This window comes from Gallinula chloropus, assembly GCF_964237585.1.
Source record: "Gallinula chloropus genome assembly, chromosome: Z".
In the NCBI taxonomy this organism is placed as follows: Eukaryota; Metazoa; Chordata; class Aves; order Gruiformes; family Rallidae; genus Gallinula; species Gallinula chloropus.
The window spans coordinates 65,849,096-65,867,256 of record NC_140089.1 but is presented as its reverse complement, the minus strand read 5'-3'; the positions used below and the strand labels follow the sequence as shown (position 1 = coordinate 65,867,256).

Genomic DNA, 18,161 nt, shown 5'->3' with positions numbered 1-18,161 from the left:
GCTTCTGACATTAAAAGTACACATCACTTTAATGTCATGGCTATCTTCATATTAAAATTCACTGTTTAAGATTCAGTGTTTTCAGTGCATAAGCTTCTCTCTTTTGCTTTGTATAATGTGAAAGAATCTAAATAAATGGCAATGATTAAGCAGCGAAAGTTTGAGATGTGGTTCTCACAGGCCTTATCTTGCTCTGTTAGGGATCTGATCATGCGATTTTTGCGAGCAGTCCTGTCTGTCATGAGACTCGTGACTGGTCTAGCTCCTGCTGATAGGGTGATTTTAGTCAACTGCATTTCACCATGCCCCCCTTCTGAACCTGAAAGCAAGGAAAAGCAGACCTGAGAAACACATTAAGATGTCAGCAGTTATGCAAAATCAGGTAATACCGATTTGCATTGTGTATTACCAACTTCTACTCAGGAAAAAATACTTTAGAGGAGGTGATAGAAAATCCACTGAAGTTAGTCTTTTAAAATCAAACTTTTTTTGTCTATATGTCTTGTTTTGCCTAATAGTTCTAAAAAAAGAGGCAGACAAGAGTGTTAGCACCATGTCTTTTGTCAAGTGGTGCTTCAGAACCAGACCTGGGAAAGACTGATGCTCCTGTTTTTCTCTCTACAACATTTCTTTGTAAAGACAGAACCTAAAGAAAACCTTTAATTTATATTGAAGTAATATTTTAACAGTTCGTTCAGATTGCCGAATTGAGAAGTTAAATGCATTGGTCCACATTGGAATGTCAACATTAAATGAATCCATAACATCTGTGCTCATCAGAATGGTGCTTTACGGGAGTGACATGCCATCTTCTGCAATTGCTCCTCTGCTTTCTTCAATTATAAGGAACTAAGTCTTATTTTACTGACACTCATTTAATAAAACTTCTGAACGGTTAAAATACTTTTTTTTTTTATAGCTTGGTGTTTTCCTCACAAGCATTCAACCATTACACATCCCCATTACCCTGCTCAGTCTCATCAAGACTAGGTATCTAATAAGGGCTAGGCCCATCTGAACCATGATATAAATCATACTAATGCATGTTGCATACAGATCATCCTGCGAAATGATCAGCAGTTAGAAATGAACCATAGTACAGAAAGATGCTATGAGATTAGATAATATATATATACACACACATATATACAAGGAATGAACATGCACTGTTTTTTTGGTTTGCTCTGGCATGGCCAGTTAAATTCTCCCCTAGCCAGAGAAGATTTTGGGTAGATATGTTATTAAAGAGTTTATTGGGATGCAAAAGAGGGTCCACCTTTTACAAAAGATGTTGACTGGATATTTACTGTGTTAATTGCAAGGTGTTATTTCATCTGTCCAAATTTAGTTTCTATCAGCGGAGAGAGCCTTCTATCTGTTAAAGACCCTTAGAGCTGTGATAATATTTGTCCTGTTCATCTCCAAAGAGGAGGGAAAGATCACAGCTGTGCATTTAGTGGTGTGAGCCCAGGAGAGCTGGACACTGCTTTGTAATGCTGTTTCTTGAGTAATGTGGGACACACAGTAAGTCACTGAAATTCTCTGTTATGAATTCTTACAATTTTATAACAGGATTTACAATACTTGCTTTGTTCAACCAAGTATGGCAATGCTGAATTCATTACTTCAAAGTGTAGTTGAGAATCTTTTGATGGAAGAAGTGTTAAACCCAGGTCATTGCATGGCACTGAATGCGTTAGAAATGGGCCTTTCCTGTGCTCTACAGCTGGGTGAAAGATGGTTGCCAGGTACCACGTAAGTTAATATACTCTAACAAATCAGATTTCCTTTGATCATTTTTACCTGGGGTAATTTATAGTTGTAAGGATGGTAGTAAGTCTGTAGATGATAATAAAACATAGAAATACTACTACTTTTATTTAAGAACTTTCTTTTCTCCTGCCAGATGGGTAACTCTACTCCCATAGTAGCTCATAACTGCAATTGGGAAAAAGTAGTATATCCCGTTCGAAGTGATCATGTTTCATGGCTTCTGTGTCATCCTCTGCTTATGAGACAAGAAATTTTTGCCTTTATGGTCTTTATAGACTGAAAAATAGAGCTCTATAAAGAGACAAAAATTACTCTTTCAGAGGCTGTATCAGCTTTCCAGATCATAGTTCTCCAGAGCTTTATAAAAGCAGTCAAGCATCATTTGTGTCCCCTGTCTCCCCCAAATTTAGCAGCACATAAAAAGTGAGTAACTAACCAAGTCTGATGGTTCCACTGCTGATTCATCTTCTGACTTATGGGCGCACACAGGAGATGTAAAATGCCTAACACTAGCAACCAAACATCGCTGGCTATGATAAAGTGATTATACCATGTAAACGGTTGCTGCTTGGTGCTTAGCTAACTGGAAGCTGTAGCATCAATTGGGTGGTGGAGGAGTTTTGGTTTTGGGCTCCAGGGGTCAGAACTGTGTATGATTCAGTCCCCAGATTCATAGAGTCACAGAATGTTAGGGGTTGGAAGGGATCTCTGGACGTCATCTAGTCCAACCCCTCTGCCAGGGCAGGATCACCTACATTAGGTCACACGGGAACACAACCAGGCAGGTTTTGAATGTCTCCAGAGAAGGAGACTCCACAACCTCTCTGGGCAGCCTGTCCCAGTGCTCTGTCACCCTCACAGTAAAGTAGATTTTTCTCATGTTTAGGTGGAACTTTCTATATTCAAGTTTATGCCCTTTGCGTCTTGTCCTGTCACTGGGTACCACTGAAAAAAAAAAAAACCCTCATCCTCCCAATATGCACCCCTCAAGTGTTTATAAGCAATGATAAGATCCCCCTCAGTCTTCGCTAGGCTACAAAGTCCCAAGTTCCTCAGCCTCTCTTTATAAAAGAGATGTTCTAGTCCCCTCATCATCTTCATAGCCCTCTTTTGTACTTTCTCCAGTAGCTCCCTAACCTTCTTGAACCAGGGAGCCCACAACTGCAACCAAGATTCTTGATGAAGCCTCACCAGGGCAGAATAGAGGGGGAGAAGAACCTCCCTTGATCTGCTGGCCTTCTCTTGATTCACCCTAGGGTACCATTGGCCATGAGGGCACACTGCTGGCTCATGGTTAACCTGTTGTCCCCCAGGACTCCCAGGTCTTTTGCCACAGAGCTGCTTCCCACCAGGCCAGCCCCTAACCTCTGCTGGTGCCTGGGGTTGTTCCTCCCCCGTTGCAGGATCCTACCCTTGCCCTTGTTGAATTTCCTGAGATTACTCTGCCCAGCTCTGCAGCCTGTCCAGATCTCGCTGGATGGCAGCACAGCCTTCCAGCGTGTCAGCCACTCACCCAGTCTTGTGTCTCAGTAAAGGTGCTGGGGGTGCACTCTAGCCCTTCATCCAAGTTGTTGATGGACCCAGCACTGACCTCTGAGAAACACGGCTTGTTACAGGCCTCCAACTAGACTCTGTGCCACTGATCACAACCCTCGGGGTTGATAACCTTTGACACCATCTTTCCAGAAATCTCACGTTGTCCTTTCTTCTGCATCACTGCGCTGCTGCTGACAGGGCGTTACTTTGATTCAACACAGGTAAACCTTCCCTTTTTAGTACAGTTCTGTGCATCACTTACTGAGACTTCACAGACAGCAGCCTGGGATTTGCTGCAGCAACACCTCGTATGAAGATGTTGCCCCTCACTGCTGCGAACCCCGGCTGGCTGCACGTCCTGAGAGCAGCATCTCCGCGAAAGGTTCAAGCCCCTCGCTGAGGGAATTACGGTGGAGAAACAGGAGTGTTCAGCCAGAATCTGTCCTGGAATTCTAAAAAAGTGTGAGTGTGACAGCTGGTGTAGGAAGAGCACCTTCTTCAAGTCGTGGTGCTGGAGAGCAGCGTAACATTCATGCCCGGGTATCGGTCAGAAGGCTGTGTGTCTGCACAGGGTGCTGCAGGCTTTGTCACGCACCCACGGCAAAGTGCCACTGCTTGCAGTGCCCCAGCGCTGCTATTTTAGTGCCTCAATGCAGGAGTAACCTGCTAAAATGCAATGGAATGTAATCGCCCTATTCAAACCTCAGCGGGAGGTGTTCCATGTGTGGGTTACAGGACCTGTTTAGTCATGCCCAAATTAGCATAATTTTAACTTTGAGGACATGGATCAGGGTCAGGAGATTGAAGCTGATGTGTGCTGGAGGTTTGCATTTGATTACATGCAGGTAATTAGCTGACAAAATGTCTTTTTTTTTCTTGGTGGGAGGAGGTAATTTAAAATGCTTGGGAGTGGGAAGGTGCTTTTATTTAATCTAAATCAAAAGAAAATTAAGTCAATATGAACTCTATAGCCCATACTCAGTCTATGACTAATGAGAGTTTTGGAGCTGTAGGAAGGGGATGGAAACAGCTGTCAGGTTGGATTCTGCTGACACAGCATTAGGCAGAATACTGTGGTACCAGTATGAGATGCTTGGCCTCCCAGGCAGCATGGCTGGTTCCAGGTCCAAGATGAATTGAGACTGCTGGCAGGACAGACAGTAGGTGTATAGGGAAAAAAACCAACAGTGTATCTTCTATTTTGTTCCTAGTGCTTGGATCTCTGTCAGTAAACTTGTTCTCTGCATCCACATCTTCCTCTTCATTCCTCAAAGCTTTGCAATAACAACCAGTATTAAATAAACCCAACCAACCAAAGACAAAGAAACCAAAACAAAACCCACTGGAACAAAACCAGGATACAACTTGTCCCCAGAATCAGAAAAAGTACTGTTCTGTTGTGCTTGTAACTGGTTCCTCAGTGTTGCTTCTCCGTGTCCTCGGATCTGCCTGTCTTTTCTTCATAACTGGAGAGCAGAAACCAAGTCACAGTGTTACAAACAAAATAGACTGACTCTTTGCCTGTAAAATGCTTGGTGGACAAAGGAATCTCTGCAACCCTGCAACTTTAATACCTAAATATGAAAACAGAGATGAGAAATACTAATGCTCAAAGAAATTTGAGAGTAAGAAGCATTCTTACAGCACATGGCTTCAAGGAGATTGCATAAGGGGTTATGAACACACACACACGCCCATGAAACCCTTTTTGGAATTGCAGACTTCTCTGTCATTTCGACAGCGATATGGCTCATGTAAATGTGGATTTATGCATATTGCCATAGCTTTACTTTCCTCATTTATGTTTTGCAAAATCCTGAGGGTCTTGAGGGTCATCTAACCAAGGCTGAATGAACATTGAAATGGGGTGAATAGGACCATGTACCACTGGAAAGTATGTTAACTGGTTTTGAAGCTAGGGCTTTGTCAGCATCCACAAAATCTCTTACGGATTAGTTGCAGAAACACTTTTTATTTTTCCTACTGGGATCTTTACTAGTAATGTGAATTTTTATGGAGCCAATGTATTCCATGTAAGTTTTATCTTACTTTTTCCACAAATGCTCTATAGCATTAGAAGGACATTATAACCCAGCATAACAGTAGCTGATAGGTGCTATTGCTTTGCTACAAGGCACTAACCCGTGCAGTGTTGAGAAGCTACAGTACAGCCTATGTATAGTTTATCTATTTATGTTGTGTGTGCATTAGCGATTACAGTGGGTTTGACCCAGGTCTGATAATTAAAGATCACAGAAACACAAGTAGACTCCTTTCCAGAAGTCAGCAATGTAGCACTTGAATGAAGTCACGGTGGCCATGTTCATGTCAAGATAGATGTAACCACCCCCCCATCCATCCAGATACTGAATCCACAGACACAGGTGCCATACCAAAATGGAATTACTGAGCCTTACAGATACTAATTCTGGTGACACAGCCAGTCACCATACACTTGAAATGAATACCAGAATGCCTGCTTAATAGCAACTCAGGAGAAAGGTGAATGTTGCTGATCACTGAGTACTTTGAACCATGACCAGCAAAGTTGAACAGTAGCAGTTACTGTCTGGGAAAGGTCAGAGAACACCCATTGTTATGGGTAGCTTTATGGTATCCATGTCTGTACAAGCAATCTATCAAAAATTGGCTGCAAACTACAATTTTTCAGCTAACATGGCATGTCTACTGCTCTCCAGCCTGCCTAGATTCCAATACCTCCAGTAAGGACCTGAACATGTTCCACTGCAGGTTCCCAGCAGCGCTGACTGTTGCTGTGCTTATCATTCCTCAGGGTTTTCCTCCATCTCACCTGTGGCATGCTACTTCAATAAATTCAGATTACTTCCTTGGTTAGCTTGTTTCTGTGAAGTCTCTGCCCCAGCCCATGGAAGGCTTTGTGAGAGGGAGTTAGAGAACAGGCCTCACCAGGAGCAGCTGAGGGAACTGGGCTTCTTTAGTCTGGAGTAAAGGAGTCCGAGAGGAGACCTTCTCACTCTTCTACAACTATCTAACAGGAGGCTGTAGCCAGGTGGGTGTGGGTCTCTTTTCTCAAGTAGCAAATGACATAGAAAGAAGGAATGGCCTCAAGTTGCATCAGGGGAGATTTAGATTGGGTATTAGGAAATATTTCTTCATGGAAAGTGTAATTAAGCATTAGAACAGGCTGCTCAGGGAAGTGGTGGAGTCACCATCCATGGAGGTATTTAAAAGACATGTAGATGTGATACTGAGGCACATGGACTTGAAAGTTCTAGGTTAACAGTTGGATTTGATGATCTTAAAGGTCCTTTCCGACCAAAAGGATTCTGTGATTCCATGAAGCACTGTGAAAGGCTTTCTGAGCTTGGTTGAAGTGAAGGACCATTTCTAGCCTGATAGGTTGTTTTCAGTTTTATTAATCAAACTGATGTTTCAGCTGTTGAAATAAAATAGATGTGGGTATATTCCTCCCCCCATCATTGACATGGAGTCTCAGCAGCAGCTTCTGTAGGCAGTGCTCACAAGTGACGCATGTAAGCACTGTGCAGATGCATGATGCAGCCATGGAGAGAGCATATTAAGGAAGACTCTTTTACCCCCTATATTCACATGACCCCCTATATTCACATGACCCCCTCCTCCATGCAAGCTCTGGGGGAATGACTAGCTGACCTATCTGTTCAGCTCTGGTAAACAGGTATCATCCTGGCATGCAGTGTGAAACCATACCTGCAGCTACACCTCATAACAGAACATGAATACATTTCTGTGTCTGTGTAGGTAAACATAGGAAGAAGTAGAAGTCTTATTTAATGTGATTCAAAACTCTGATACTAATAATGATATGTATTACCATCTTAATTTACACAGCACTAGTCACCTACAATGAATAAAGATGTAAAGATCTAGGATGTAAAGCACTTAGGTGTTTTACATAAATGGGTAAGCATAATTTTCTGTTCTTTAATTCAAGGTTTTTCACCTTTTTTTTTTGTTATTGTCAGCTTTGACCAGCTGGAGAACTTCTCTGGAGTAGCAGGTACTTTTGCTGCAATTTTTACTGAAGACCTTATGAAATCTGGAAACCAGGTCTTAGCCTGGTCGCAATGATTAGAGAACTCTCCTGAACAATGTTGTGCTTAGAGCAGAAGCCTAAATTTGGCCTCCTGAGAACCCTGGGACTAAGCACCCAGTGAGAAGCACTTTATTCAAACATTTTTTCATACAGTGCCCTGAAAGTTTTGCCTGTGTGAAGACACAAGGACTTTCCACACAATGACTGTGGTGAAAGAGCTAATCTAAATATATAATCAGCCTATTTCCTTGAGGAAGTGTGTTCAAGTAGAGACAAACTGTTGTCACAAACTCACTGTCCTATGTGGTCCTCATAGCTCCATTCAAGCATCAGAGGTTCTGGAGCTTGATTTTATGGTATAAGAAATTACAAAGATGCTTCAGTTCAAATTTACTTGTCCTGTCAAAGTTGGCCCAGAAGGCAAAAATACTACCTGGCTTTGTTTGAGGTAGTCTTGGGGAGCAAACAAAACCTGATGCTCCGTTTGTGCTGGCTTACTGCTTAGTTCCATTTCCAGATGAGGACGAGCAGCTCTGGCAGGCAGCTTCACTGTCAGACTCATCAGGGCTTTCTGGCTAAACTCCATGCTGGTGTAGTCACTCAGGAGTGGTACTGTGATGGAAATGATTCCTTCTTCTCCGCTTGCAAGTGTTTCTTCAGGGATTACTTCATGCCTTAGGGTTATGTCTATGTTACTGTTGGCTTCTTCTGCCTGGCGAGTGTCACCCTTACTGTCTTCTCCACCATTTGTAAAGAGCTCAAGGTTCAAAGGAGCCTTTGACTCATGCTCTATGACATAAAGGCTGGTGGTATCATTGTCTGACAAGGCCTGAAGCAGTGATCTTGACACAGGTTTCCAATCAGTCTGCAAGACAAAACAATGAGGAAGGATAATTTCACTACTGTATTTTTGCAAAGCACAGTTGGCAATTTACTGAAATAAGTAAGAAAAGAATAAAGCTAGGAGACAGGCAGCCTGGTCCTGCCTATATAACTTGCTCACTCATCCATTTTATCTTTTTTTTGTTGGTTTTAGAAACATGAATAAAAGTATTTGTTTCCTTAATTCAGAGGACCACATTCTCTTCTCCCACAGCACTTAAATGAAGTTTTTCTTGCCCTTATGTGGACCTGGGACAAATGCCACAGTGATAAAATGTGGGCTTCACAATATGCTGTTCTATGACCCACATTTTTCCAAGAATTTAAAACAAACATGTTGCTATAAAAAAGCAGCAGCTTGAATTAAACAGCAGCCAAGCAATTGTTAGCTGTCAGCCCCTGCAAGTAGCTGTTATCTGTCATGCCGTGTTGTTATCTAAGTACACTTTGGGTTACAAGGCTTTGCAAATCCTGATCAGTTGAGTGGAGTCTGTAACACCAAGCATCCTTGGTTTTTTACTCAGATTGTTCTGCTGGGTCTGCCCACTTTTGCTGTAATTTTTTTAAAAATTATGGCCAGGCTGGTATGTGCTCTGGTTTAAATACTATCTTTTTTTCCCCCCTTTGTTGTTTTTTCCCCTCAGTTGTTTTACATTTGTTTGAATTGTTATGGTTCTTTTGAAAAAAAAAAAAAGTGTGTAATTAATGGTTATTCTTCTTGCAAATTATGTTCTGTCTTGGGAATGAATATGCTGTTCTTTGAAATCTCAGCAATCCCACATAAAGTATCTCTCTCTTTCTCTTGTGGAAAGTAGTAGATGGGTAGATACCTCTGCATGGCCAACTTTTACCTTGCTTTGCATAAAGGCCTGTGTGATATGTACCTCCATAATTATATTTATTATGAACAGTGGCCCAAATTCTGCACTTACCAAATGTAAATTAAACTCTAAATGTGTGTCTCTGCCTTTGTACAAAATAAGCTCTATGTGCTTGAAAGAGGCAGTGGTAGGTGAAGATGAAGCAGCATCTTTGAAGAATCCTGTCTAAATGTGAAGAATAGGACACTGTTAGGGTTGCTGGCTCATCATGTTAGTCTCCATCATTCATTTTCCTGGCCTTTCTGTGCTGACTGAATTGAGTGTCTCCAGTTCCTCCTGCTGCTCTGGACCAGGTGGGTATCATGGCCTTCTTCACAACAAAAAGTGCTCTGCCTGGATTTGAAGTACAAATTCTTCTGCCACCTATCTGGACTATATATGTGTTCTCTGTCCAGAGTTTCTACATTGCTCAACTAACCTGATGGAGATTAGTCTTGAAACAACCCACAGACAGAATAAATATATGGAATATAGTAAGATTTACTCTTTTCCTATGTTTCACAGTGCTCATTTGGGGGATTTTCCATGAACTGTTCATAACACCAAACTGCTTCTAGGCACTCTATTTGTCAACTGCTGTCTCCTCACACAGGGCTTTTTCTGCTCTCCTCAAAACACTTATACAACATGTTTTTTCTGTTTCTTCCATGTTATCAACATTACAGTGTTTCTCTATCAGACTTGGCTAACACAGGTTTCATTTCCTTTTAGTTGCTGCAGAAACAGTTAAATGGATTTCAAGTTGGTATATTTTACTTTTAGAGATATGTATGTCGAAGTGGTATTATGGTTCATAAAACCTGTTTGGCCTTTTTATAGTATAGAGTCTCACTGTATTTCACCTGCACTTCTTCATAATGGAAAATTAATCTTTGGACTTATCAGGTTATTTTGGCTGTTACTTCTTATTCCTTTCTTGCTGAAACTTCTATCCTGCAATTCAAGTCTACCTGAGCTCATTATTACATGGAATCGCTTCAGGTCTTCCACTTTCTTTAAGGTAGAAATCCCCCAAATGCTAAATATACTAGATTGCTGCTTTGCCTTTGAGAAGCCTGACTTCAAACGAGGACTGAATCCGCAGATCTCCCACTTTCTAAATGCATGGTGGGGAAGTAACAAGGGAATGAGGTGGAGTTATTTTTACTGGAGTGGTCATTGAGGGACATCTGAGTCCAAACACTAAGAACTGGAAGTTGCCTGGTGCTCATGAGGAGATCAAGTCCTTAAAGGAACAGAGCAGTGAAACTGCAATCTTCTAGCCGCATCACTTTAGAAACTCTGGCTTTTTCCAGCTGTACATTCGTACATCTGATCCTGCTTTGTCTGGCATTATCTGACTTCGGCAAAATGACTGTCTGACACAGTCTCTCATCACTTCTTTATCTATGTTTGAGTGGAAGCAAGCAAGCAAGGAACTCCATATTCCATCTGGAATACCAAAGTTCATACTTGCTCTGTTGAAGGAAGTAGTGCTGATATTCAGCCAAACCTTTGATTTCTAGCAGCCTGTCAGGGTCTTCTGAAATTTTGTTGCTGCTTATTTCACTCCATGCCCTTAGATTTGGACAGTGTCTGACTTGTCAACACTTTCCAGCTTCTGCCTGCTTTTGACTAAATAGATAGAAGCCCACTTTGTTAAAGCTGACAAGTTGGCTTGAGAAACTGGATTTAGGAGTGCTAAATACAGTTCAGGTCTGCCAGAAAAATCAACAATATTTACACAGGAAAGTAGAGTAAGTTCCTGCTCCAAAAAACATAATTGTTGGCAGTTTGAGACTTGGGAGATAAACTGAGGTGTCCTAGAGGAAGAACTTCCAGTATCAAGTGTCAGCAAAACTTGAGCAGAATCTTGTTTATAAGTGGAGGAGGTAAGGAGAGGAAGAAGCAAATCAGTCCACTAATGGACAAAGTGAATACTATGTTCTCCATCGGCCTCATTGTAACAGATGATGTCCAGGCACTTCAGTCCTGAAAGTCAGGTATCCTTACCTTTCCCACATGGGAAAATTGTGCACAAGATGTGAACATCCTGCTGACCCTTAGTGCTTTTTGACTAGTAAATGCTGCCCAGCCAGCTATTGGCTGACAAAGCAGAGCTCCTGGATTGCTCTGGAGTTGGGTAGAGATGCAAGGGTGAGGAGCAGTTCCAGAAAATACCATGTAGGTGGCCTCTGTCCTGGGACTTCTGTGGAATTAGGCCACAATGCAATACTTTGTATTCTGAGTTTTTGGTACTTAATATCTTCCAGTTGGTAAAACCTGACTAGATATAAGAACTTAATTTCTCTCTATAGACTTTGTCTCCCCTGCCCCATTCAACTTTGCCTTCTTCTTTTAACAATCATACATTTTAATACACTCTGTGATGTTTTCAAAAATGTCTGAGAACCTTTAATATATTAAAAATAGTATACAGCCTCTGCCTAAACAACAGCCCTCCATCATCCTGTATTTCTAATGTTGCCCCAGCTTCCCAACTGTAGATATTAGACATTTACTAGGGTGAAATTTGAAAACACTAATAACTAGCATTGCTGATCAATCAGCAGGAAAGATGACATGGACAGTGGGATCAAGTGCACCTTCAGCGAGTTTGCTGATGACATCAAGCTCTGTGGTCAGGTTGACGCACTGGAGGGAAGGGATGCCATCCAGAGGGACCTTGACAAGTTGGAGAGATGGGCCAATGCAAACTGCATGGAGTACAACAAGGCCAAGTACAAGGTCCTGCATGTGGGTCACAGCAAACCCAAGCACAACCACAGGCTGGGCAGAGAATGGACTGAGAGGAGCCCTGGGGGTGCTGATCCGTGACAAGTTCAGCATGAGCTGGCAGTGTGCCATAGCAGCTCAGAAGGCCAAAGGTGTCCTGGGCTGCATCAACAACAGTGTGGCCAGCAGGTCAAGGGACGTCCCTCTACTTTGCTCTTGTGAGACTCCACCTGGAGTGCTACATCCAGCTCTGGTATCTCCAGCACTGGAAAGATGTAGAGCTGTTGGAGCAAGTCCAGAGGAGGGCCATGAAGATGATGAGAGGGCTGGAGCATCTCTCCTATGAAGACAGGCTGAGAGAGTTGGGCTTGATCAGCCTGGAGAAAAGAAGGCTCCGGGAAGACCAAATTATGTCATACTAATACTTAAAGGGGTCCTACAGGAAAGTGTGAGAGGGACTGTGCACCAGGGAGTGCAGTGAGTGTAGGTTTAGATTAGATGTTAGGAAGAAATTATTAACTCTGAGGGTGCTAAGGCACTGGAACAGGTTCCCCAGAGATGCTGTGGAAGCCCCATCCCTGGAAGTGTTTAAGGCCAGGTTGGATGGAGCTTTGGGCACTCTGGTCTAGTGAAGGTGTCCCTGCCCATTGAGGGGGGCGTTGGAACTAGGTGATATTTGAAGTCCCTTCCAACCTCAACTGTTCTATGATTCTGTGATCTCCCTTGTGTTTTTCACACCATCAGAAGAGTACTTGCCATATCTTGGAGGGCACTGCTGTTTCTTGGACTTGGTACACTGGGCCAGCATGATATTTTCAGTCTGTAAAGAATCATTGTCAAGTTAAATAATTGACATTTCATATGCATTTAAATTATCTACCATTTATACACAACATTTTGTTGATATTTTAAAGACCATCAAAAGGAGATGTTATAAAATACCTATTAAGCATCATGCCAATTAAAAATTGTATACTAATCTTGGTACACTGAAATGCTGTGTTAGTGATGATTAGCATCTTTGTAAAAGGACAAAGGAACTGTGACAGGAGTTGGAAATGTGTATTCCTAATTCACTATAATTTCCACAAATCCTCCATATTCCTGAGGACTCTTGGACACAAGGGAGGAAGTTTGTTTTAGAAAGTATTTGGTCCGGGACTTCTGAAGAGAAGCTTGCTTTCCCTCAAGGAAGAGTAAGCCATTGCTGTTTTGAGCTTCTGTGCAATGACAGCAGTGGCCTGGGCAGGCTCTACCTGGTACCCACAGTCCAGAACAAGGGGCACAACAGAGCTCCTGTTCTCTTCTGACTGTTCTGAGTTTGGCTCTGTGACACACAATATCTCACTGTTTCACCTAAGAGAACAGAAACAGGCTTTACTAAAAACGCACATCAGCTGCTTCTGCCATAGAGGACAGGGTTTGTGAGGTAGAGCTGAGTTTTCCAGTCAAGCTGTTCAGATGGGTTTCAGCCATCTACTTATCCCTTTCTTTACAAGCTCCTTCCTTGCACCTGGGTGCTAAAAACCAACAGAAGTGGCAACAAGCTGCTGTGCTTTGTAGCTTCCTTGGGCCACTCCTGACATGGGCACCACCTTAGGCATTGTCCTCCTGGCTTTTCCGGAGAGGGATGGATGCTGCTGCTGGCCCCAGGCTGGCTGGGGTTCTGCTGTGATTTCCTTGAGGAGGGGCAGCAGTGGAGTGGATAGCAATTTCCAAAGGTGTTTCTGCTGAGCTGGCTGGATTTTTCACACCTGAGTGCTCATCACTGTCTCCTGTGGGTGCTGAGGGAGAACATCTCAGAGTTTTTGTGCCGATCACCTCCTTGTCAGTAGCTGCTCTTAGAGCACCCCCCTGTGAGCTTTGGGCAATGAGTCACCTCCATAGGAAAAAACCTCAACATAGATGTGAGAGACTGTAGGAGGTTATGCAGCCCATTGCCCTGCCTTAGTGTTGACTTCTGTGCTGTCTTGTTTTCAAATGAAATCTAGACTTCCTTAGCTGCAAGGTACTTGCATCTCTTTAGATTGTGTTTTGAGGTGAAGCTGGAGGCTGTTAAGTCACTGAATCTCCTTGCTGATCCTATGAAGATGAATGTTTGGCTGGTGAGTCCTATTTTAAAACTAAAGCAGGTAATTGAGATGAGGTGATCTTTGGAACCCCTTGTCTAAGTTCCAGGTGTTCAACGCTACTACATATTTAATTGCTATTTTGTAGTGCTACACCAGACCTCTGTGTACTGTCTTGTTTTGGTTTGGGTTGTTTTGGGGTTTTTTTTAGTTTTCCAAAACATCTTTCCTAATGGGCCTAGACAATGAAGGATGATGGTTTAACACAATGACATTTGCTCTAGGTCAGAACTTCCGAGTAAGTCTCTGAAGTACTTGGTAAAAAGGCACTATCAGATAAAGAGCAACTTAAAGTAAAATCTGAAAAGGAAAGTGCACAGGAGACATCATGTGGAGTGTGGCCTTTTTTTTTTTTCCCCAGTGGCGAGGGCAGGAGCTAAGCCTGATAAAGTGAACTATGTCACCCTGTACGGCTTTCAAGCCATGGGTGGTACCGTCTGTCTGTTCTGCCCTTTAGCAGCTCTGCTTTCAGCTTCTGAGGCTGGTGTTTGTAAAGAGGATAAAAAGGGAAGGAGGTGTCCTAGGACATCAAAATAGTAGTATGAATGGTTGTATGCAACTAGGTTTAGCACAAAAATGAGTATTAAGACACATTTGCAAGCCCTTTTTTTTTTCTAAAGTGGCAGTGTATTCCCCTGATACTGTACATTAGATTAATTTCAGGGAACAGTTTCTCCTAAAGTAAGAGGACCTCATCTATATCTTACAGGTGTCCTTGTTATGCTCTCTTCTTTCTACTAATCCATCCAATATTCCTTCTCATTATGTGCATAATTTATGCAGCTAACATCCAAATGTGCTTGCAGGAAATTGCTTAGATGGCAACATCAATTTTTATATGCTGCTCAAATTTATTTTTGCATTTCAACAGAACAGACATGATTATCAGTTAGGAATGATAGAACAAAATACCCAAATGCATGCTTTTTCCATATATAGAACCTATTTTCCACTGTGAAAAATGGTCCTTGCTCTCTCTTTTCAAGGGTGCTTGAGGCAGGAGGTAGTCAGATAAGTGTGTCAAATGCAAAAGGTTAAAGACTTTTGACAAACTATTTTAATCAGCTTGCAGTGGTTTGTAATTCCTCTCACTACGTAAATAAGTGGGGGGGGGGGGGGGGGGGGGGGGGGTTGTGCTGCTTTTTGAGTTCTGTTTCTCTTAAGGAAGAAAGGGTCCCAGTGCCATGAAAGTCGAGGTTAAGTAAATCAGAAGTGCTGCTAAAAACTTCAGCCAATATTCCCTGCTTACCTTCTGAGCACCAGAGAGCAAGTGAGAGGTGCAATCACCAGAACCAACAGCATGCTGAAGCAAAGAACAGTCACAAAACCTTCAAATTCTCCTTGATCTGATGGGAAACACAGAGATTGAATCAGACTTAACGGTATGATGTACAGAAAGGCCATATTGCCTCAGCAAGAGAAATACTTCAAACAGAAGAGTCAAATTTTATGCATGTTTTGATATTTTTGCAAGTGAAATCTAGTTAAAGCAAGACCTGGGATTTTTGGAGTGTGTGAGTGTGTCAGAGGCCGTCCAGTTTGTATTTTAAAGACATATAGATGTATGTGCTGAATTCTGAAGTCCAGCATCCAAAAAAAATCATATAATAAGCAAAGTATTCCTATTCTCTGTGTTATTATAGGAGGTCTAGTTTGTTTAATGGGTCAGGACCTTGATGAAGGTCTGACATCATAAAAAAACTGACTGAAAGTGGGTTTTGATCTGTTTCAGGTTTTACTAGTAGGATTTAGTTTGTGTTTGGGTGGTTTGGGTTTTTTTGGAGGGTCAGGAGAGGAGATCCTACCTGGTCCTGATAATAATATATGGTTTCTGTATTTGGTAGTTGCTGTTCTTCAACTGTCAGGGTCATTAGGCAATTTTATCTGCAGGCAGCTGTCTGTCAGCCCTTGCTGTGAGCCTCCATCTCCTATTGCTTATATCAATACCTGCTCGAGACACTTGCCACCACCATCCCACCTCCCTGAAGGAGATAAGTGCTTGAAAGGTTAATGAAGGTTGAAGAAGTGCTCAGGCAGTGACATCAGTGCTGCTAACACAGGAACCAAAGCAGTCTGTGATGTGAACAGCAGGTTGGGGTTGAGGTGTTCTTTACAGATAGCTAAATCAAAAGTTTCAAAATAGCACCAGGAAAGTGTGGTCAGTACATGATTGTGTTGCTGATACTGACAAATGGTATTTGTAAAAAGCAGCTTATGTTTTCTTTTACTATGCACCCACCAACAAAAATTTCTTTTTTAAAATCAGCTGCTTAATTTTGTTTAAAAAGGTATTTGAAAAAGCTCCAAATTGCCTTGTTGCTGAAAAAAGCTTTAATGATAAAGAAACCTGAGGTTATTCTAATGGATTAAGTAACCTGTGAAATGATGGGATGAAGTAGGTTAGAGGGGGAAATGCTAAATTTAATGTTTAAATTCAGTATGACTACTTGAATTTTTTTAATGTTGCATTAAATTAACATTGCATTTTTGTCATTTTAATGAAAAAATGAATACATGTTCAGTAGATGCATGGAGTAGTCCTGCAGAAAACTTTAATTTCTTATATTGACAGAAGAAAGAATGTCAGGGGGGCGGAGGAAGGGGGAGAAACCTTTTTGATTTCAAGGCAGATTTTTAATTTCTTTCCTTCTTTCTGCTTCACACTTTTGACTACTGAGTTGGGCTTGGTTTTGGTGTAGTGGGGAGAACATATTTGCACACTCCTGTCTGAAGTTCACAGGTTACTTTTCCTGTGGCTAATACCATCTCAGCCTGTTTTCATTTTTTTTTTCTTTAGAAAGCTTAAATTGACTGAAGCTGTGGTCAAACAACAACAAAAAAAGAAGGGTCTACTGCAATGTTAGATTTAGCTTAACTGATAAGGTGTTAAAATGTTTAAGAGACCGTGTTTAGCCAACCCTATATGAATACAATATATGAGACTTTATAAATGTATTGATCTTTATAATGCTATCCAGGCATCTTTGAAAAGAGCAAGCTTTTACCAGCAAACTAGAGACCCTATTATGTAAAATGTACTTAAATTATTAGAAAACAAAAGATACTTTGATTAGCTGTCACTCACAATAGGACTAATTGAAAGAGACTTTTTTGTTACAGTTAATGGCCCAGAGGTGTAATTTCAAACCAATTTTACTTGGTTGCTCAGGATTTTTCCAAGAGCAGGACTACCCTATTTAAATAGTTCATGAGCAGGGTATTTAAATTGTTGAGATCTATGACAGGAATCAACAATAAATGAAGATATGCACATACAGCTAACATAAAAGGGTCAGAAAGCATTTCAGAGATGAGAAATCTTAGCTAAGTCTTCCCAGCATGTTAGGTAATGAAATTACAGGCATTGAAGAATTGTTCTTCAATGCCTAGTTTAACAAAGAAAAATTGTGCTGTCCATCATGTTTGCCATCAGTGACTAAGGACTGAATAACAAATCTTGTGCTTCAGCACTTGAAAAGCAAGGAAGAGTAGAGGATAATGCCACTTGTAGCTCATAAAGCAAGGATTGGTGTAAAGCAGACAAATAGAGCTTCCTGTACCATATTTTAGAGTGCTGAAGGGCTGTGAAAGGGTTGCTGGTCCTTCTCCAGCGTTAGTGAATCCTGAAACCTGCACACGGTAGGTGGTTTTTTCCTTCAGCCCAGTAAGATGGTAACTTGTGATAGAAGAATTGAGCTTGACAGCTGAAACACAAGAGGTGCTGGTGAAGGAGACTGTTAGGCGAACCCTGACGGCTGAGTCTTTCTCAGTGCAGCTGACTGGGGAAAAGGCAAACTTTCTGTGCCCTAATCCTGACCTGGTGGAAGCCACAGCATTCTTTGGATTGATACAAGACACCCCCCCCATCCCACCCCCTGCCTCCCCCAGCAAATACTTAGGTATATTTTAAATTCCAAGGTAAAAAGCATGAGTGGTGCAGAAGGCCTAACAGTGGTTTTCATGTTGGTTGTAATAGCTGATGTGAGGCCTGGACCCTCTCACACACTTTATACTCACTATAGTACTCTGTAGTTACTCCTCAGTGCCACTACTCATACAGAATAGTACAGAAAAAGGGCCATGCATTCTGCTTCACTGCTTTGTAGGGCTTTCAGCTCAATCTCTCTTTTCTGCTGGTGCAGTTACTTTTCCCCTGCCAGAATAACTCCACCAGTGATGCCTTTAACA

The 18,161-nt window shown here is 41.9% G+C and overlaps 1 protein-coding gene across 1 annotated transcript in view; it reads right to left on the bottom strand.

The window, feature by feature from the left end:
• Positions 1-7,745: 7,745 nt before the first annotated feature.
• Positions 7,746-18,161, bottom strand: part of LOC311203744 (interleukin-6 receptor subunit beta-like) — a gene marked incomplete at both ends in the record, with an annotated part of 31,355 nt that continues 20,939 nt past the window's right edge. Inside the window, 4 exons of the mRNA XM_084278502.1 lie at positions 7,746-8,231; positions 12,601-12,664; positions 15,223-15,319; positions 17,534-17,677. Coding sequence (XP_084134628.1) covers positions 7,746-8,231; positions 12,601-12,664; positions 15,223-15,319; positions 17,534-17,677 — 791 coding nt within the window. The remainder of the gene's footprint in view (positions 8,232-12,600; positions 12,665-15,222; positions 15,320-17,533; positions 17,678-18,161) is intronic.